Source organism: Alosa alosa, chromosome 12, assembly GCF_017589495.1.
Source record: "Alosa alosa isolate M-15738 ecotype Scorff River chromosome 12, AALO_Geno_1.1, whole genome shotgun sequence".
NCBI classification, from domain to species: domain Eukaryota; kingdom Metazoa; phylum Chordata; class Actinopteri; order Clupeiformes; family Clupeidae; genus Alosa; species Alosa alosa.
Window position 1 is genome coordinate 6,209,517 of NC_063200.1, and position 22,540 is coordinate 6,232,056.

Sequence of the window (22,540 nt, forward strand, 5' to 3'; positions counted from 1 at the left end):
GCAGGACACAGCTTGGGGTGGGCTAAACTTGCACTTTTTGTCGAGTGACCTCAAAGAGCGTCCACTATTTTGCCTGTTAGCTATGTAAGATAGCAAATTCATATTTAGTAGGCTAATTGATTAGTTTTTTAAAAATAAACAACCAAAACGAAACAATATATAAGAACACAGCATGTCTACCTAAAGTAAGTTAAGAATGAAAAATTGAAAAGAAAATTAAACCTATATCTACTTTCTCCATCATCAGCCTACGAATAAATAATTCTGAGCGCTTATTGCGCGAATCAATGGAGCGTTCAACGCATCACCCACCCACACGCTTTGTTACCTAGTGCGTCTAGATTTCTAGGCTAACGCTTTGCAACATTTTGTCTGTCTTTAACCCACCCTAGGTCAGACAAACCACTGACTGCAGTGAACAAAACGGTGTTACGGACCTTAACGGGATGCATGTTAAACTGTTAAATCTTAAACTGGGGATAAATAATTTGCACGTTATCACGAGCAGGCGTTTTACCCTATCCGTAACAACGGCAAGTCTGCATAACTGTCGTGAACACAACAGCCCCTAACGTAAACGCCATTTTAAACCAACCAAATTCGAGGAAACACGTGCCGTAAAGTGTGACACAACAACACCTTGCCGGGTAGTAGCTGCTGTCAGGGAATGTCTAATAAGCAGCACACATCTTTCTGTCTGTGGTCCATGCAATGCAATTGTAAGATGATTGAACTTCGGCATTGTTTACAATAGAAGTCTCACTGTTGCCTTATCTCGTCCAGATTAAATCAGGTTTGTTAGATTTCTATAACCCTTCCCCAGAGAGACCCCTAAAGAGAACTGAGTCGAAAGGTCATCATATCAGGTAGGTGCGCTTGGCTCGTGTGTCGACAATGATGATTAAACTTTGGTTATGTATCTTTAATTTCACAGACATTCTTTGGGGTTTTTTTGTTCAAGATCTAGATCTAGATTTTGTCAGCTGGTAAAATGGATCGCGCCCTCCTGGTTTTGTATGGAAGCCAGACTGGGACAGCCCAGGACACGGCGGAGCAAATAGGACGCCAAGCACAGAGAAGGCGGATGAGAGTCCGAGTTGAGGCCTTTGACAGTTACAATGTGGTAAGTGGAACTCCACTGCATACAATGTATTATGTATAAAATCAAATGATACCACATTAGATAGTAAAGATGTTTGTTGAATGGGAAATCAGAAGCAGTCCAATGCCCGCAGTTTGATCCATTAGCGTGTTGTTAATCCCAAACAAGGACTGTGTCCTTTCTGCTGTTGATGGTTATCTATTTGAACAGGCTGGCTTGATATCTGAATCTTTGGTGGTGTTTGTGTGTTCCACCACCGGTCAAGGGGATCCTCCAGACAACATGAAGGTATTGTCTCTTTATACCTCTCATGTACTTTAACTTTAATAATACCACTGTTTGTGTTGGACATTACATGACGGAGAAAGACGGTAATTTGTTTAATCACATTTCCATCTGATGCCATAAGGTTTCTTAAACATTTCCTTTGCTCAACAGAACTTCTGGCGGTTTCTCTTCAGGAAGTCTTTGCCTGCTGGATCTTTGTGTCGTCTAGACTGTGCAGTGTTGGGTCTTGGAGACTCCTCCTATCCCAAGTGAGCATGAAGTCTATATTTAAAGCAACACCAAAGAGTTTTTTGTACCCTAAAATAATGTTTCCAAAATCATTTCAGTGGTTCATCAACTCGTAACAGGGTGAACGGCACTTCTGCAGTTGCTTCGCGACCTTCTATCGGCTATAACCGCACTATGTTTGCCAGGTCAGGTAGCGGACCTGTAGTTCGATGGAATGAGACATAAGAAACCACAAATTTTACTTGCTTCTGATGTCACAGTACATATACTTTCATAAAATCATGCAACATATTCTACCTTGTCTGTGGACATCTTTATTTCCAAAGCCGGTGCTGGATAAACAAATAGCTGCGACAATAGATGCGACAGAGGAAAGTGCTTTGGTGTTGCTTTAAACTGTCCATCTTACTACTACTACAAGTTTTGTAATCATGTAGGCTTATTTTTCCATAGCAGTGACTATTTGATTTATTGTTAGTGTTTGTTTGATGAGGTTGGACCTAAGTGAAGACTTCAGTGTTATTTCCATAGATAAAATCACATTTCTATCCTTTGCCAGGTTCAACTTTGTTGCCAAGAAACTCTCAAAGCGGCTTTTGCAGCTTGGTGCCAATGCTCTGTTGCCAGTGGGACTAGCAGATGACCAGCATGACCTGGGGTGAGTCTCAGGAGAGGTCAAGCAAAAGACAGATGAGCTTCAGTGTAATGGGCCAGACAAAGAGTGTTATTTATTAGTTTAGCAGTTTAAAATCTATTAATATAAAATATATCTATTAATATAAAATATTAATTTGAATGTGTATACTTTGGATTTCTCAGCACCCTTCTTTAAACATAATTGTAACAATTGTAGCTAAGATTAAAAATGGTTTCTGTTTCGTAGGGCAGATGCAGTGATTGATCCTTGGCTCAAAGCATTCTGGGAAAAAGCACTGGCTCTGTATCCCCTCCCGGCAGGACAGAGCCTTATTAAAGATGAGGAACCGTAAGTGTCACTGCCTGTTTCAAGGGGAAAAGAGTGCCAATCCAACATAGTCATCTTAGCTCACCTTTTCTTGTCTCATTTCTGTAGACTTCCACCACGCTATGCATTCCATTTTCTGGACAACATCATGAATGAGTCCAGCTGTCGTGTGAATGCACAGGAGGACTCTGGGCCTCCCTCTTCCACTCACCCCTTCTCAGCCAGGGTGGTGTTCAATCACAGGGTCACAAGTCCTTCCCACTTCCAGGATGTGCGGCACATTGAATTTGACATTAGCGGCTCAAACATTGAGTGAGTTGAACTTGTAGGCATGTGTTATGTTTAACCACTGCTGTGAATGTTCACCTGCAATGCATTTGTTTTTTTGCTGTATACATTGCTGGCATCTATTTTGGTTTGTGGTGCCATGGTGGAGATTTCTTAACTTAACTGAAAGTTATATAGACTGCCTGTGGCCATACTGTCCTAATGGCTGCATGTCTGTTTCTACTAGGTTCACTGCTGGGGACGTGGTAATGATAAGGCCCTGTAATGCCCAAGAGGATGTGGACGAGTTCTGCCAGCTGCTACGTCTGGACCCTCAGAGCCAGTTCACTCTGCAGCCCACAGACACTAGCACAGGTTAGATCATGGAGATGACAGGTGTAGGAAGATACTAAAGACTCCAGGGGTGCACCAGTTGCCCAATCAAAGATCTAATGTCATTAGATATTTATCGGATCGCCCCCTATTACCACCAGCCCCATGTTTCCCTTACTATTCATTTCTAAAACAAACCAAGAAGGCAGAATCCTAAAGAAACGCAAGCACCCACACCATAAGTGTATCTAAATTAGCTATGTACCAAAAATTACATTTTACCGTGACCTTGAAGAGCTATGAACAGTCTTGTAAGGCTGCGTGTACAAATCCGCTTGGAGCTCCAGTGGAATTTTGAGGTAGCGACGAGAATTCTCAGTCTAATCATTCATGTGCCGTTGAAAGGGTGGAAGTAGGCGACCCACCAGGCCAGCACTAACCTCCGAGCGCGGTAAACAAAATCGGATATTTCAAGCAGTAAAAGCCTCGGTAAGAACCAAACCAGATTTTGTTAAATCTACACACCTATGGCTACTAAAAAATGTAAGGTTCATTTATCAAATTTTATTTTGAAGTATTAAAAAACATTGTTGTTTTAGAATTTTCGGACGAAATGGTTGACAAATGGAGGTGTTACGACAGATGGTTGAGAAGGGTTGTGACTAAAGTCTGGTGACACACACGACTGAGAGTGATATTCCAGGCGAGTGCTAATAAGACGTTCAAGCCGTCTTTCTCTCCCTAGCGGCAGTGCCCAGCCGACTCCCCCAGCCCTGCTCCGTAAGGCATCTGGTGGAGTGCTTCCTGGACATCGCCGCCGTGCCTCGCCGCTCCTTCTTCGAACTGCTCGCCACCTTCGCCACCAACGAGCTGGAGAGGGAGAAGCTGGCCGAGTTCAGCTCGGCGCAGGGACAGGACGAGCTGCACGCCTACTGCAACCGGCCTCGCCGCACAGCACTTGAGGTGAGGGCAAAGGTCAAAGGGGAAAGGTGACCTGTACTGGAAGTGGTGACCTGACCTGTAGTGCTAAGGCCCTTTTTTTTTCTACAGGTGTTAGCGGACTTTCCCCATACAACGGCAGAGCTGAAGGTTGACTACCTGCTCGATCTGTACCCTGAGATTCAGCCACGGTCCTTCTCCATAGCCTCATCACGACTGGTAAATCACCATACATTTTTGTCTTCATGCCCTTATACACATGAGACACCCATCTGTAAGGATGTAAAAAAACTAGGTGACCTAATTGTAGGAACTATTCTCTCCAGGCCCATCCCAACAGAATCCAGATCCTGTTGGCAGTGGTGCGCTACAGAACCAGAATGCAGAAACCACGCAGGGGGCTGTGTTCTTCCTGGCTGGCCTCTCTAGACCCATCACAAGGTAGGACAGAAGTGGTCAGCAGGGCATGAAACGTGATGACCACAAGCTCTTATAGCACCTTGTACTTCCAACCCCTCCTTTGCAGAATGTTTTGATATATAAATTAGGTTTTATGTCTGTATGTGTAAATTGGCCTTCTCTTCCATGGCTGTAACACATTGTAGGTGATGTGTATGTGCCGTTGTGGGTTAAGAAGGGAAGCCTGAAATTTCCGAGGGATCGTGACACTCCTGTGATCATGGTGGGCCCAGGAACTGGAGTGGCACCATTCAGATCAGCACTTCAGGAGAGGATCAGTCAGGGAAGGACAGGTGCGTTGTCCAGAAAGAGATACGATTTTGCATTGCACCAGGAGCATTTAGAAGATACTTTTATATATTTATTTTCAATTATTTTTTTATAGTAAAGGCATGTTTAGAAGATGTTGACAAAGCTTTGATTGATCTAAATTGTCCCTGAGGACTTTCACTGGCAACTGATTAAAAATGAACATAATCAGTTTCCAGTGCTTTCAACATATCCAATAAAATGTAGACACAAGTTGTCATGCAAATGAAAATGAAAAGCAGATGGAGAGCTCATCCTATAGGATCGCCTTGGCCCACATTTACCTGAAGTTTGTTGTTATGTGTTTCTTTCTGTCTGTGCTCATTCTGTGATATCAGCCAATGTGCTTTTCTTTGGTTGCCGCTCTGAGTCTAAGGACTTCTACTGCCGCTCTGAATGGGAGGAGATGGAGAAGGCTGGACAGCTCATTCTGTCTACAGCATTCTCCAGGGACCAGGTGAGCTGTCTATCTGTATACAGTAGATGTGGAGATTCCATAATGCACATCAAACGTTGTCCTCAGTCTTTGTAATATAAGCATGGATGTTCGACATTTTGTGGTATCTGATTTTTGTTTTTTCAGGAAGATAAAATCTATGTACAGCACCGAGTAAGGGAACAAGCAAAGCTCCTGTGGGACCTCATAGCTAACAAAAATGCATTTTTCTACATAGCAGGGTAAGTTTCCTCATCAAAACCAATTATATGTCTACTTCTCATTCTCTATTTTTGGACTGTGAGCAGGTGTTTAACTACTACTAACACTGTTTTTCCCTCTGTGCCTAGCAATGCCAAGCAGATGCCAACGGGAGTGTGTGATGCCTTGAAGGAGGCGTTTCAGACAGAGGGGGGCGTGTCTGACTCTGAGGCACAGGAAATGCTGGATGCCCTGGAGAAGTCTGGCCGCTTCCAGAGTGAAACGTGGACCTAGGGGATCCTCCGGCACCCTCAGCCTTTTCCAAATGGGCAGGGTTTATTTTGTGAGAACTCCACTGATCAAGCCGTTACCCCCTTACAGAAACTATCATGAAGCCATTAGTCCTTAAGATATTCTCTGCCAAAACCACAGAGCCTTTTTTTTGTGAATAACAGAAATCTCAGCCACCAAACTTAACAGTTTATTACCTGTTCCTATGGTGTAGTGTAACCACACAACTCATCCCATGAATTCTTACATGTATTGTATATGGCCCTTAATGATGCATACTGAAATACTTGGTATATTGGCAAATTGAAGTTCAACAAACCGAACATATTATTAGCAAACATATTATTATTATTATCATCATCATCTATATTCCTTCCAGGCAGTCACAAGGACTTACATGTGCTGCTTAATTTGAGCCAATTGTAATATTCTGTAAATACTGGGAAATGATCATGCCTTTAAAGCCCAATGGCATTTTATGAAGACTCTATACAGACTTAACCTTATTGTAACAGAGTCATCAACTGATTAGGATTATAATCTAATAAATGAACTGCTTTGGAAAACATTACACATGTTACACTAGATTACATTATGCAACACTTTCACGTTCAGGTCAACAAACAGTGTTTAGAGAAAACAAAAAAAACAACCTCAGTATTTCACTTTAAAGATGTATATTTAACACATTCACACACTTTCAGAACACGCACACAAACATCACAAAATATAAATATGTTACAGCATTTCATGTAATCTATCCTGTCCTTGCACAGACAAAAGTGTACTGATGCCAAATGTCACTGCATCTTCTTTCTCACTGAATAGCAAAAGACTGATTGGAAGAGTAACTTGCCTGTAAATTGATTGGATTATCTGTCTTTCTGAATAAAAACAGCTTTAAAAACGTGCAATCTGAGGAGGCGTATGTGACGAGAAGCAGCAGCATGCCTGTATTTCCTCTCTGCTGGTCAGGTTAGTCCACGGCTGAGTGGACGTGCATCACCTCACATCTCACGACAGACCTCTGAAGTTATTTTTATTTTTCATAAAATAACTCAATACCTGAGTTTAATGTACCTCAAACAGTACATTCATTATTAAATATATCTGCAATTTCATAATCTTGGTAATAGTAACAATATTGTGTGTTTACATTAATAGAGCTCGTTAAAAGTTTAGTGCATACATTCTACAAAGACACTGGAGGAACACGCATACAAAAATTCATCTTCCAAAAACCCACACCTAGAAACGTACAGGACACAACCATCACCTGACATGCAGGCATGCATGGCACAATCTCAGTTTATATTGATGTTGTCGTCGTCGTCGTCATCATCATCACCACCTGACTGGTTGGCCCTATCTCAGTGCTAGCGTCCACACCTGGTAGATCTCCTCAGGGAAGTTGAGTTGCTGTTCCTCGCACACGATCCCCAGGCCTGCCTGCTTGATCAGCCTCCGCAGCAGGGGCAGGTCACGGCACACGCTGCTGTCCACCTCGTCGGGCACCACGCCATCGTACGCCACATTGTCCTTGATGACAATCAGCCCGCCAGGCCGTAGACCACCCTGGCAGCGACGCAAGAACTCCACCAGGTGTTCGTCTGTAAGGTGACCTGTTAAAGGGTGGCAAGGACAAGCTTATCTATGTTGCACATTTCATGCAAAGAGGTCCTCCAATGTGCTTTACATACATAGAAGCAAAACAGATTTAGTAAATTAAAGGTATTTTAAAAAATGAAAAGTGGCAGAATTGTTCAAGGTTCTCAGAAGAAAGGAAAGATATTTCACTGCAAAAAAATGTATTTTAGCTGTACGTCTCTAGAAAGTTCTGTTAACATCTAAGTCCAGACAGTAGCCTAGTAAAAAGTAGGAATGAATACAGTAGGGTCATTTTGTGTCAAACCAAATAAGGTTCTTGCTGCACCGTCTTACATTTTGTTCAAACCTTGTCGATCATGAATGGGTCCCAAAACCCAAGGCCTGTAAAATATTCATGTTCAAATCCTAGGTCTTCATAATGTTTTAGCCCAGGATATTATTTCAGATTCACAGACAAAATACATCATCTAAGAAGCCATGTTTTGGCATTCATATCTTGAAAAGTATTATTCAAAGCCAACCCAAACTTTGTACGATGGAAGACAAACATATTCATTGACTTCCTATAATTACACGCCTTTGTGTCTACAGAAATTGATTCCTGTAAAACCAACACATTCAACTTCTGATCATTATGAAACTCCCCCGGGAGATGATTTTGGGTACTAAGCTCACCTATGACCCACTGGATCCAGATGACGTCGTAGCGGCCGGCCTGAGGCTGGAAGTCCTGGAGGCCACAGCAGAAGTAGTTGTCCACCTTCTTGCCCTCCTCTCCCAGGGAGGCTTTGGCTTTGTCCAGGAACTCCTGTGTGACGTCCACCAGGTCCACAGTGCGGAAGAGTGGCAACAGGAGCCGCTTGGTGATGCGGCCAATGCCAGCGCCACAGTCCAGGGCAACCCCAGCGTTTGTCTTGCCCGGCCCCTCCTGCAAGAACATGAGCAATGGGAAAGGAGGTACTAAACTGTAAGGTAATAAAGTCATCACAATGATGCTAAATGTTGCACTTCAAAAGAATCAGTGCAATATGATATTATACAACATACATTTTCCCTATGTGCCTATATGATATTATACAACATACATTTTCCCTATGTGCCTATATGATATTATACAACATACATTTTCCCCATGTGCCTAGGAGCTAAATATAACAAAATCCTAATGTCAAAGGACCATGGATGTAAGCAATGATGTTACAATCAATCCTATCACTCTCACTTCAATCAGATAATTGCAACTGATGTACTGACTACACTTCTTATGACGGGGCACAGCACCCAGCACACCAGCACTCACTGGCCATTCAAACTAGCATTTTACAGGCCAATCACTTCACTTACCCCAAGGAACTTCTGCAGAAACTTCTTAGAGCCGTTTATGTCTATGCTTGAGATGCTGCCATAGCCCCCTAGCATACCATCCACCGTGGGAGGCACTTGTTTCCAGTAGCCCTCTGCCTTGGCGTAAAATGCACTCTCCTGCCCAATTACCTCATCCATTGTGTCTGAAAGCAGTAATAGACAGTTGCCGAGTTGCATTACAAGTAACTAGTACATTAAAGTGCGTAAATTTGAAAATGTTAAGCACACACACACACTTTAACTTGAGGAGCGTAGTCATCTGCATAGCAACACAGTCAAAGAATTTTGGTATTCAGTCATGTGCTTATGTCTGACGCTGATACCAAGAAAAGACCTGGTTGAGCAGCACATGTTGTATGGTTCACACCTACCCTACAGTTCTCACAGATCATGGGGGTTATATGCCGAAAACTATATATACCGACAACTATGAGGTGGCATGTAACATTAACCCTTTCAAATACGATGACGACTAGGTTAATGTATTTATGTCCGTGTGGTCACGCTTGGGTTGCCTCCCAAGTCCAAATGTGGACATGCCTGGCGTGAGCTCAGCTGTCAACGCTGATCTTATGACAGCGGGTCAGCTGGGGGTACTGGAGTAGAAGATCTTCCCGAGGAGCCTGCAAAAACTACCAATGAGGTTCCCGTGTCTAGACACGACACACTATGTATGCGAGTTGTAGAATGAATGGACTGACACGGCGGTCACTGTGTAGCACTTCATAAAACGATGTGACAGTCGGTTTGGGAGCTTAAATAGTTCAACATGTAACGTTATTGTTTATCCAAACAAAGGAGTTAATTTATAATCGATATGGCTACATTGCGTGTTACATTGCGTTAATCAAATATACAGGTTCACGTTAGAAGGCGTTAACGTTATCGTAAACAGCTTTGTAAATGGTTGGCGTCACTGGCAAGACAGCTAGCTTTTGACAATGACTTTTTCGACAGGTGCCATGAGTAACATGGACATGACTGGACTATATTTAACTTCATGGCGTCAATCAAAACAATGATAGCAGGATAGCAACCAAGTAATGCAGCATGAAAGCTAATGCTAGCCCAAATGAACTGAAGTTGGGTATCTTAGCACTACAATAGGAGTGTAATATAACGCATCGATCAATTGTGTACAATGTCACAACACAATGCCTGACGTGAATATTACATGAAACCATCATAGGATTCTGACTCGATTAATTACAAACAGTAAGTTAGGGCCTTGATGAAAAGTTGCACGTGTTGATGAACAGCGTTGACATTGCCAGCATCTAAAGACGATGCATGGCCGCTACAGGCGACATGTTCTAGTTTGATGAAAAACTGACTACGGGTTTGACGTAGATGTGATATTATAAGGAGAATCATAAACTTACCAGGTGCGTCTCTGCATAACTCGTACGACTGATTCTTCAAAACTCGGAAATAACAGAACTCCTCTGCGAGGAACACCGCCGAGTTTTTTCACGTCATTTCCTTATTTGGCGTATGCATGTTTCTTATTGGTCACTGTGGCGAGCAGCATTTTTCAGGGAAATTTCGCCATCATGTGGTAGGAATTAGGTGTCGCCACCTAATGTATTACTTCTTTTTGGAATCATTGAATAAAATGAATGTATGCTCCCCTTTCGATTGTTGTATGCCACATACTGAAGTTCTAATATATATGCAGGCTCGGACTGGTAATCTGTACAACCGGGCAAATGCCCGGTGGGCTGGTCCACATGTGGGCCGGTGACCTCCGGGATTTGTTTTTTTAAAGTTATTTAGACTAGGCCTATTTGCGGTCCGTCATGTAGGCATAGGCCTAGCCTATAAATGCAGTTGCATCCATTTGGCTTGGGGGCTGACAGGTCAATCATTTTGGCCTCTTCATGACAGATTCAGCAAAGATTCTACCGTCTCTGGATTCAGTGTGTGTTACGATTGCGCCCCTCTGCCCCACCCTTCAAGTGGATTTGTCCAAGCAGCCGCTATTTGTGGGGAAATATAGCCTACGAGTGCATAGTAGCCTAGTAGGTGCCCTCCGCTGGCTGGTGTTCACATCATCCCAGTTTAACCGTAAACAGCAACCAGAGGTCTAGTTTTATTCCATAGCCTAAATATATTGTTTTTATAGACGTTAGTTGCACGCGCTACCAAGAGCTTCCATTTACTGCACCATGTAGGCTACTGTAGTGCGGTTCTGTCAACATAAAAAAAAAAACTACGGGTAGTCTACAATTTTCGCACAACTTGGTGGAAAAGTGTAGCACAGGTTATAGAAAATCCATTAATTCTTGGAGCTGATCCTACTCAAAAGGAACTTCAAAGCATTTCCCATATAGTAGGTCTAGCCTTTTAGCTCACAACGACAGTGAAAGTGAAACTTAGAAAGTGGAAGTCTCTCCACCGATTAAATGCACAATCAATCGCGAGTCGATGCAGGTAAAAAGTAGGCCATCAACTGGTAGGTTAGTAACGAAGTTAGCCTAATTTTGCAAAATGTGATGACGGCACACAAACTTGGGCAAAAACGTTTAGGCTATACACTTGTGGTGATAGCCTACAGTTAATGTGAATCGCGGACTATAACCAAAGTAAAGGAGATTTGCACCAAATTAAGGCTGTGGTTGTGTTTCTACAACATGTTGGCACAAAACGTAATTTCTGTCAACTATGACGATGTCCATGTTCAGTAGCCTATATTTTGTAGTCAAGCAGTGACGTGGTTTAATGCATGGGGTAACATGACGTGAGACAGACAGAATATGAGACTGTCTTGCCTATCCCTGAATCCTGTCCTTCTCAAATCACTTTAAAATGGCGAGATTAGCAACCAGAAATAAAAAAAAAAAAGCCCGGAGAGACACCCCCGGACCCCTGTGTTATTGTGATTATAGGCTATAGATCTAAACTCTAAATGTTTAATGTTTGGGTTCAGTTTATGAAGTGTTGCTACAGCATAATAGGCCTACTGGTTGTTTGTTATTTATGGGGGATTTTTTTTTTTTTTGGGGGGGGGTTGGTCCAGTGGTGGGCCAGTCCAGTAGAAAATTACCAGGGCCGAATTTTGTTCCCAGTCCGACCCTGTATATATGGCAAGATATGGGCCAGGGTATTGATCCATCAAGTCCTAAATGTTTTTTCAATTATTTCCCTTGTACATATAACCCACATTTGTATTTATTTATATTTGATTTATATTCTATAGCCTATGCATTAATTATTGTTCATTCACAGTGCAAGCTAGCCTATAGCCATTTTTCTTCCCAATACACACACCCTACGACAGATATTGCACTTTGCCACACGCCCATTCAGATATTGCACACTGCCCTACATCAAATAAGAGTTTGAGCACGCACACACACACACACTCACACACACACAAACATACCTATATAAACTCTCAGACACATCCACTCATACCACACTTCATCTCTTACTGTTCAGTAACTTGATTAGTGGGACCACAGAGAATTTGAATCTATTTGTCTCACAGTTTAGTGTCTGCTAGCTTCCCATTAGCGAGTGCTAGTACTCTCTGCAGAGGATGGGATTTGTGTCATCAATAATTTGAATGCTTTGCTTTCTCACAGTCTCCTCAAAGATCACCTGGAGTGGAGAATTTGACGCCTTTTTGATCAAAGTGTGCAGTTAGTGTGCAGTGTGCATTGTCAAATTAATCTTCCTATGTCTCAATTAAATTGAATCAAAAATGCCCTCCTCCCCCTCCGCCTTTGGTGCTTCCCTACATTCTAGCTGCAGTGTATATCCTTAGCAATAAGTAGATGCAGCATATTGGGTCTTGAAATGTCCACAAGAATCCATAGAAATATAATATTCATGTTGTTTATCCAAAATAAGTTGTGCAGATGTATAGTCCATCTTATACACACCCATTGAATCAACAGAAAAAAGGCAGAAATAGAGACTTATATGTAATCATTCTATATCAGAACCCCTGACATACAATCAAAATAACACTAATAAATCTTCAGTGTTATCTTTCATTTGAGACCATGATTATACTTCTACACAAAGGTGTTCAAATATGCTAAGCCTTTTATTGTCAGTATGCATTTTGGGTAACCAAAAGTCCTATGGGGAGTCTCCATAGGGCATTTTGCCAAAAGCATGAGCACACCTTTACAAATAATTGTGTAAACTATTATTTTTTTCTTCTATATTGATTTACTTTTACACACAGATTCACAAGACCTGGTCCTAGGACTCAGTTTTGTTTCTCTCAAGTGACTTAGAGGGCTGAAATGTGGTCAGTTCAAAGATGTTTGTAACCCAGCAGAAAGAAAATATTCTAGCCTCTGTAACTCTGTGCCAGTACATCACACATTAATTCTGATTCCTAAGACACTACAGGGTCTGAGCTTTCTAAAGAGGTCAAGCATTTAATGGTAGGCCAAAATAGGTGGGAACAGTGCCCTCTAAAGTAGACACAGTGCCATTTCGAGAGGGAAAGCCTAGACATGGCCTGCACCACATCAAGTTAATAACAACGGGGCTATGATCACCAATTGATCTGGGATCAAAAATAATTCCCTTTTGTTTTTATTTACATTTAGAGCTAGATGGTTCCTCTCACACCACTGCACCACCCATTATATCTCTGACTGATGCATGCTAGTGTCAGAGTCCCTGTCAATAAGATCAGTATGGCTGTGTCATCAGAAAACCTTAATAATGTATTTGTTTGTATAATGATTCCTGTGTAGTAGTGTAGTAGCAGTATAGTAGGCTATTGGTTGTCCACCTCAACCCCATTTGCTTTTATTTAAATTGATTTACTCAACATCAACACATGTATTCATTCTATATGCAAACTATGAACTATGTTTCAGTCCACAGTGTCTGTCCTTTGTTTATCCTTGAACATTCCCTGTCATCTCAACAACATGGACCCGATAACCCCTTCTCCTAAAACATGAACTCTCCTGCACCTCTCTCTGTGTAGCCTACATGCTCCGGTCCTCAGCCTTGTCTCCATCTCCTCCTCCTGGTTGTGTCCTCGTCACCAGTCTGCCGGAGCTCAGTGATGACTCAGAGCACGGGCGGTCTGTGCCAGACAGCCTGAAGTCAGTCGATATCTAATCTGATCTTCACCACCACAAACACCACCATCCCCACCATCCCCCATACGCAGCCCCCATTCCCATCCCTATCCCCCCCTCCTCTCTCTCTCGCTCTCACTCTCTCTCTCGTACTCCTGACACCTTCCTCGCTCATTAGAATTACAAAACAGCTGGAGAAATGGAGTGGAAATCAACACTTTCTGAATACCCCTTACTCAGCAACATCAGTGGGTCTCCACTCCACTCCCTGTCTGCTGTCATCCTCTCTTCCTTGCACTCTCTCTCTCTCTCTCTCTATCCATTTATTTCTTCTTTCTCTGTTCAGTTTAAGTTAGCATCTTTTTATTCTGTTAGAGAGACACTAAAGATGTTGCCCTTCACACCCGTAGATTGTCTTTGTTCTGCTTTTCCTTTGTCAATGGCACCCTGCTTTCACTACATGACGGATATGTTAATAGATGTGTGATCTGAGCTCTCACTAAATAATCTGATGCAGACTGGTGATTATGAAACAATATGTCTAGAGGGTACCCCGGAGTCTTGCGAATAGTACACACATATAATGTGATAGGAACTGACTCCCTCCTGAATAATTTGGCATTATACTCTTATATTTTTCGTGTTTATGTCCATGCTGATTTTGCAAGTGACCACTATCTGGAGTACATGCAACAGTTTGATATTCGCAGAAATTAAAATGTTTCCATATCAACTGCACTGTGACATCACCAAGTCATATAGACCCTTTCAAGAGAGTTCCATTATCAGCATCATAGTTGGCCCCACAAGGCTTCCGTTATAACATTCCATATGTTATCTTAATGCAGAGGAAGTAGATTGGGAACCAAATAGAACGTTCAAGCATTGTTTTTGTTTTTATTGTTGAAAGGTCCTTTCAACAATAAAAACAAAAACAATGTTTGAACGTTCTATTTAAGATAACATATGGAATGTTAAAAACGGAAGCCTTGTGGAGCCAACTATGATGCTGATAATGGAACTCTCTTGAAAGGTCTAATATCTAAATACTCCTCCACCACCCCACACACAAGTTCCAGGCCCCGTCCGGTTCTGCTCTCTTTCTCCCGAGTCCTTTGCAGCAGGGTCATCTGTTGTGGTCCAGGAGCTGGCCAATGGCTGAGCATAGTGGTGGAGACACAGACAACACTTGGGGGTTGCAGGAGTGGAGGTCAAAGACAGTCACTCATCATCCTAATCATATCAGGACCTTCGTCTGCCCTGCACCAGGCACAAGGTCAGGCTTCACCAAGGCAATCCATCTACATAACGTTCCCCTCAAACAGACACACAGCAGGCAAAAATCCATCTACATGCCCCACAATGTGAGGAACTGTCAAAGGAACTATGCTACATAGCCAAAACCTAAACCAGTCATACATATATGATTTAGCACTACAAGAAACCCACTGCAAATTTAGCTGACAGAAATTTAGATGCTAATTCAAGTGGGCTTGGTGCGTAGTATGCCTGCTGTCAAATATGAAATATTTTGATTTAATCTTTCATGCTACTGTTTGGATGTAGTCATTGTTCACATGTTGACATGTATGCCAGCAAATGCGATACCAATTCAAGTTCATGAAGAAGGAAACATGAAATTGGAACCGACCGCTACTCAGTTGATTCTATTGAAAGCATAGACATATCATTTGTACACTCGAGAGATATTTCCATCTCAAAAATTGTAAGAAAGTTACCATAAACTTCATTTTGACAGCTTCTGCTTTAGGTGTCGAGATGGTGTAGTAAAATAAGTGCTCCCAAATTAATGCTCCTAAGGCTTTCATCACAAAATGAAAAATTGTGCCGGGCCCTCCAAACAGCTTCTGTTAATTGTTTATCCTCATCATAATATTTTTCTTGCTGTGACTAAATGAAAGGTTTTATGGCCAAGGTCACTTAACTTTGTTGTTTATTAAATCAGGACATTGACAGACATATTCTTTGGTGGTGTTTGTTTTGTAGGCACATGTGGGCATTGTTCATAAATCATTCTTATTTGTACGTATTTGATGCCTGCAAGCTCTGGGATACAAGTCCTTGTGCCATGAGACAAAGTTGTCATTTCTGTGGTATCAGTGAAAAGTTACCAAGTCTTAAATAAAGCACTGGCAGACCTAATGTGAGATAGGGCATAAAGATATCCCTGACCAGTAGGTGGACACCCAATGGTTATTTTTCCCAACTTGGCCACAAGATGGCAATGTGGTGTTTCCATGAAATGATGCAGATGGTTGTGTAACAACTATTTCTGATTGAAGTAACTTAAGATTTTTTGTTACATATACTGTGTGTGCGCCCGTCTTGCACTGCAGGCCATCAACAGCGGCAAAGTTTGTGGCACTTATGATACAAAATAAAATCACTGGTAAATAATAAACAGTCTGCTTAAGACCACCGGGAGCATTGGAACGACTTTAGAAAGCAGCATATCTGTCTTCGGGGGGGTCTTAACACATTATTCATTTTGATGAGAAGCCTACATTGTAAACTCTGTATTTACATCAACAGTTAAATCCATGGGCACATGTAGCATTGTCTCAAGGGTAGCCCTACAAAGCAAAGATGCCATACCCCTGCGTTAGTTTATAAACTAAACCATCACACATGGAGTAGCAGCAATCATAATGTTTAGGTGCTATGAGAATGTCATAGTGAACAATGTCATAATGAAAATGAATACTTTGAAAGCCAAATGAACCTATCAAGAAAAAGGTTTACCCACAAATGCCTTGTTTCCAGTTTAGAGGTCAGACCATTAACAGATCATAAACATGTTTTCCATTAATTGCACTTCTTTCTAAATGGATTGGTCATTCACCAAACAATTAAATTTGGTGAATGTACTGCTCAACATTATTTTGTCAGTCTATTCTACTGCAATTTTATTGAACTGCTATGTGCTTGAACAGGCTTGATAATAAAAAAGACGTTCTCATTATATGTTTGCATCAGGTCTGTATTACCTTAAGACACAGCAAACGCTGTGTGGTGCCTGTCTGTCTGTGTATTTGTGTTTGTGTTGTTAATGGCATGGAAGGACCTTGATGAGGTCACAGACATAAACATGTCACCTGAATGAACAAACAAACAAATAGACCACCAAAAAGGCCAACCATCTATGTTGTAGTATCTAAGTTAGAACACCTAAAATCCCCACAAAACATCTGCTACATCATGTTAGATTTAATTCTATTCATAATTTAACATCTCCTGCCCACATCACTGTTCTCAGGTCAGGTTTTGGTTGTCTCGTACTCTGACCTTTTTCCTGTGAACGTGAGCCACTACCTTTACCCAGGACCAGTGCTCAAGGCAATATCAAACTACACAGCCTCCAACAGTGGAACGAAGGATGGAGAAAAAAAAAAGGAAAAAGGAAGACTTTGATCTGGGGTCAAAATTTCTGACACGCATCCACAAGGAGAAAAGCTCCCTTTTGATGTTGAACATTACAATCATATTACATCATTGAGAGGGAGAGGGAAGGCACCTGGCCTACACCCATCGGTAGTGAGAGCTCTGTAGAAATGTAGGGCGAGAGCTCAAGACCTGGATCTGGGTCAGTTCTTCCTCTCCTGTGTAGGAGATGTGACTGGACCCAAACAGACAGAAGAAAGACCCTCCTGTTCACTTGCGAGGCGTTCTGTTTACCATAGTTACCATAGGCCATAGCGTCAGGCGTTCTGTTTACCATAGTTACCATAGGCCATAGCGTCATAGTTTCCAGCACCAATCAAAGCTCATAGAGAACTAAAGTTGCTGTTTCTACCCTTGTGTATATCAGTGTGTTTGTGTGTGTGTGTGTGTGTGTGTGTGTATGTGCATGTCTGTAGTGCATCATGTTTCTGTGGAAGTATTACAATGTCAATCTGTGTTTTCATACACATGCGTGAGTTATGCCACTCAAAATAATGAAGAGTTTGTAAACATGTGTGGGAGTTATAATAGTATTTTTACAACTGTGGCATTTTTGTCAGAGCTGTGACATTTGTTATTATAGGTTTTACAATAATGTATATGATATGAGCATATGTATTTGAGGGCAATAATCTGGGTTATGAGACCATTTGTATCACTGGCGGGTTTGCGACTGTGAGATTGTTATTGTGGCGTTTGTGTATAAGTGAGGCGAAGGCTTTACATAGGATAACAAATGAGCTGTCTCTCTCTGAGATTTGAGTGGGAGGACGAGTTTAGTAGAGTTGTGACGTTATTTGTGATATTGCACTGTGTAGGGGGGATTATGACATCGTTTTCTACACTAGTGGTGTCTGTGTGGGTGCACATATGTGTGTGTCAGCTTTATCTGTGACGTTGTCCCTGATGTGTGTGTGAAAGTGTACCTGTGTGTGTGTGTATGTATGAGTGTGTGCATTATGTCATTGTAGTTCAGGTCAGGCTGTTCTCATCTGCTGAGGGAATGGGGGGGTGGGGGGTCTCCCTGCCCATTTTCCCTCGGTTGTCCCTTCTGATCAGCACTGTGGTCCAGTCCTGGACATGCCATAAATCCTCTTATAAAACAGAACATGAAACTATGCCTCTGAGTGGAATTGGACTGAATGAGACTTTGAGCCTTCACATCCTCCCCTGTAGAGGTGAGAGTGGGACTGTCAGCCGCGTGTGAGGGGCCGGGGTGTAATGTGGTTCTAGTTTTACTACATGAGATGGAAGAGAGAGAGAGAGAGAAAGAGAGAGAGAGGAAGTGTAGCATGCGTTTACAGAATAAAAGAGGACATAGTGTTACACAATACACCCCCACCCCCCAATAGCATGTTTGCCTAACCTATTTCTTTCTCTTTTTTCCTCTCTCTCTGTCTTTCTCTTTCTCTCTCTTTCTCTCTCTCTCTCTCTCTAGGACATTTGATTCCTATTTTTATCCCTCCTTCTTTTCTCCTCCTTTTTGCCATGTCACTCCATGTTTTTAGCCTCACTCTCCCGTTCACCCACACATTCAAACACGTTCACACTCTTCCCTCTCTTTCGTTTGTCGTTCTCTCCTGTTGTATCTCTCACTCACTTTCTCTCCCTCTCTCCCTCTCTCTCTGCTATTCCTCCTCTCCTCCCCCTACGCTATTTTCTCTCTCCCTCTCTCTCACCCTTATTGTCTGGGCTGGGATCAGCACTGGCGGGGCAGATTGGAGCAGACAGTGGAGAGGAGCGCGTGCTCGCTGCTGTCACACACACACACACACACACACACAGCGTGTATGTGTGTGTGTGTGTGTGTGTGTGTGTGTGTGTGTGTGTGTGTGTGTGTGTGTGTGTGTGTGTCTGTGTGTGTGTGTGTGTGTGTGTGTGTGTGTGTGTGTGTGTGTGTGCTCACTACTGCCTCCATAGCTCAGCCCCTGACCTAGAAAAGGAGCAGCCTGCAGCCGGGTAACAGAAGAAAAACAGGGAAAGAGGGGGAGAGAGAGAGAGAGAGAGAGGGGGAGAGAGAGAGAGGGAGAGAGAGAGAGAGAGAGAGAGAGAGAGAGAGAGAGAGAAGACAGAGAGAAGGAATGAAAAAAGACAGAATGAACGAGGGAGACTTTTTTCTCTTCAGGAGAGAAAAAGAGGTGCAGATGGAGGAAATGGAAATAAAGTAGGAGAAGAGAGAACAGAGAGTGGATGGAAAAAGAAACCCACACACACACACACACACACACACACACACACACACACACACACACACACACCCACACACACCACACACACACACACCACACACACACACACACACACACACACACACACACACACACACACACACACACACACACACACACACACACACACACACACACACACACACACACACACACAGAAGGGAAAAAACAGAAAGAGAAATGAGAGGGTGAGAGAGAGGACAGTGCTGACTTGACCTCTGTAGAAAATGTTATGTGTGAAACTCACCGCAGTGGCGTGTAATTGGTTTACTGCAATCCTCCATCGACCAGTGACCACACCCTCCTCGAGTCCCACACACACCCGAGGAGGCCACACGAGTGGACTGCGATGACGACTCCCTCTTTGTGTCGGCCCCGCCGTCTCTCTGTTTGCCCACTACTCTTCAACAGTGTCCATGAAGGCCACACATATGAGCTGTCCTTTCTAAATGGACCCCACCACCAGCTCCTTCACTGGGGAATAGACCTCAGGCAGAGCCTTGGACGCCTGTAGTAGTAAAAAAAAAGGTGCAATTGTAGCATCCACCCAGCTTCAGCTGGCTGAACTCCGCGGGCTGATGAGGACCCCGGGTGGCTGGCTGGTGCTTGGTTAAAAATGCATAGCCCATTTTGTCATTAATATTTCACAGAGGCAAACCTCCCCTCTCCACCACGCCACGCCTGCCAGGCTTGAGAGTGGGTAGGGACCCGCTGCAGCAAGAGTGAGGAGAGAGGAGGAGGAGGAGGAGGAGGATAAAACACAACACAACAAAAACAATGGATCCCGTGATAAAGAGAAGGAGAGAGAGAGAGAAGTGGGAAAAAGAAAGAGAGAGAGAGAGAGAGAGAGTAGAGAGAGAGATGGGAGGGTGAGCAGAGTTATAAATGAAGCATAGCTTTTAGGTTGCTATTCAGGCGATGGCTCACGTTAGCTTTCTCCTAGTCATTCACTGTCACCAGGACAACAGCTGAGAGCTCTTGTCCTGTCGGTGTGACGCAGTGGTCTATACCTCCTAGTGGGCTCCTGTGTGAGTGTGTGTGTGTGTGACATGATGTGTGTGCTGGACACTAGGTGGGTTCACAACATACGATTACAGTCTCAAGTCTGCATTTCTCTCCTCTCTGCCCATCTCTTGTTTCTTTATCACAGTCATTCTCCTCCGTTCCTCTATCCTTCTCTGTATCTCTCCCTCTCTATTCATCCATCTGTGTCTGCCTCTCTCGCTCTCTCTCTCTCTTGTTTATCACCTTGTGTCTGTTACTACTTCTATCTCTCTTCCAGGCTGTTTCTCACTCCGTCTCTGTCTAAGCCGCTATGTCACTCTCTCTCTCTCTTTCTCTCTCTCACTTTCTCTCTCTCCCTCTCTCTCTGTCTCCACCCTGGTCTCCATCTCTGAGACAGAGAGGCTCCCCAGTCTTCCTGCGGTAGGCCCTCGGCTGCCGGGACGCTGAGAGAGTGAGAGAGATGGGGTCCTGATTGGCTGATTGAACGGCGTGACCCATTTCTCGTCCCGTCTGATGTCCTGCTCCTGTCCAGGACGGGACGGAACGGGATGGGACAGCTCCCACATCTGGAGCCGGAGCTTTTAAGCTGCGAGGCACTTTGTGTGCGACGGTAAATATAGCGTGTGTGTTGGTGGTGGTGGGAGGCAGAGCGAGTGTTCCCACACAGACACTCACAGACAGACAGGGAGAGGCCCTGAGGAGCTGGCACTGGCTATGTCTGCCTCCCCAGCCCCTCCACGCACCTCCTCCATGCACCTCCTCCCGTGGCCAGGCTGATATGGGCTCTGATTGGGCTCTGCTACGGACTGCAGGGGCAAGTTGGCCTGTGCTCAGCAGCGCCATCTAATGGTGCACGTGTGGAAATGCAATCTAATTGAATTGCAGCTGCACCATAGGAGCAAGAAGGCTATAGTGCAAACAGGGGATTTTTAAGGTCAGTCACATTCTGTTTAAGAAGCATACTTATTAGAAAAATCCATGGACACGTTTATGCACAGTTTTGGATTACACATACAGCACAAATCAGTGAACATTTCACCATAAATTCTGCATACTCAACATGAAGATTTATGTGAACACCAAAGACATTGTTATTGCAATGTAGTATGTGTTAAAATGATTGCTTCTTATCATGTTACTACTTAGTAGTGAAACTCTGTAGGGTTGAAATCCTGAGACTGTGTCTGTGTGCATGCATGCATGCATGTGTATGTGTGTGTGTGTGTGTGTGTGTGTGTGTGTGTGAGAGAGAGGGTGGGGGATGTCTTCTGGTGTGAGGTCGTGCTGAGAGGACACTTGTCCCGGAGACACACACACTCCACACTCTCACACACACACACACACACACACACACACACACACACACACACACACCGCACACTCCACATTCACACACACACACACACACACACACACACACACACACACACACACACACACACACAGTGCTCACACACACTCCACACTCACACACACACACACACACACACACACACACACACACACACACACACAGTGCTCACACACTCCACACTCACACACACACACAGTGCACACACACACAGTGCTCAGCCCTAGCTGGCTGGCGAGGCGTCAGCCTGCTCTGTCACCGGGCCCCGCTGGCAGATGCCCCAGCTGGCACGCCACTCCCAGTCTGAGGGGTAGAACCTCCAGCCTGGCACACACACGTCTGTGCTCACCCGTCTCCCGAGATGCTCCAACACTGGCTGTGGTCACCATGTATTGACGTCTGGCAAAACAGCTTGCCTGGTGGTGTGGCTAAGTCCAGAAGGCGGAAAAAACACAGATGTACAAATATTGGTACACAGAAAAACACACATAGCCCAAACAAGACTGGAACTCAATCATAATAGGAATACATATTGTACGTCCACATACTGTTGATGCTGATTTTCAATGATATTATGCTATGATTCCATGTACTATTGATGTACAGTATGTAAGCATCCTTAGAATAATGCACATTCCAATATACAT

General features: G+C 43.5%; 2 protein-coding genes across 3 annotated transcripts; one reads left to right on the plus strand and one right to left on the minus strand.

Moving 5' to 3' along the window:
- The first annotated feature begins 630 nt into the window (after nt 1-630).
- Nucleotides 631-6,728, plus strand: ndor1 (NADPH dependent diflavin oxidoreductase 1). 2 transcript variants are annotated; one of them, XM_048259647.1, is made up of 16 exons: nt 657-719; nt 824-866; nt 962-1,123; nt 1,313-1,390; nt 1,541-1,638; nt 2,178-2,276; nt 2,502-2,603; nt 2,691-2,894; nt 3,097-3,224; nt 3,928-4,145; nt 4,233-4,340; nt 4,448-4,562; nt 4,727-4,873; nt 5,228-5,346; nt 5,473-5,567; nt 5,676-6,728. In XM_048259647.1, the coding sequence occupies exons 3-16, from the start codon at nt 992-994 to the stop codon at nt 5,818-5,820; spliced, it is 1,788 nt and encodes a 595-aa protein (XP_048115604.1). In that variant the 5' UTR covers nt 657-719; nt 824-866; nt 962-991; the 3' UTR covers nt 5,821-6,728. The 2 variants fall into 2 exon arrangements, with proteins under 2 accessions (XP_048115603.1, XP_048115604.1); XM_048259646.1 differs by having other exon boundaries at nt 631-866.
- ntmt1 (N-terminal Xaa-Pro-Lys N-methyltransferase 1) lies at nt 6,478-10,276 on the minus strand. Its single transcript, XM_048259648.1, has 4 exons — nt 10,173-10,276; nt 8,770-8,933; nt 8,101-8,353; nt 6,478-7,439 (listed from the first exon to the last, which is right to left on the minus strand). Exons 2-4 carry the CDS (start codon nt 8,926-8,928, stop codon nt 7,183-7,185), a joined length of 669 nt encoding a protein of 222 aa, XP_048115605.1. The 5' UTR covers nt 8,929-8,933; nt 10,173-10,276; the 3' UTR covers nt 6,478-7,182.
- Between the last annotated feature and the right edge of the window lie 12,264 nt (nt 10,277-22,540).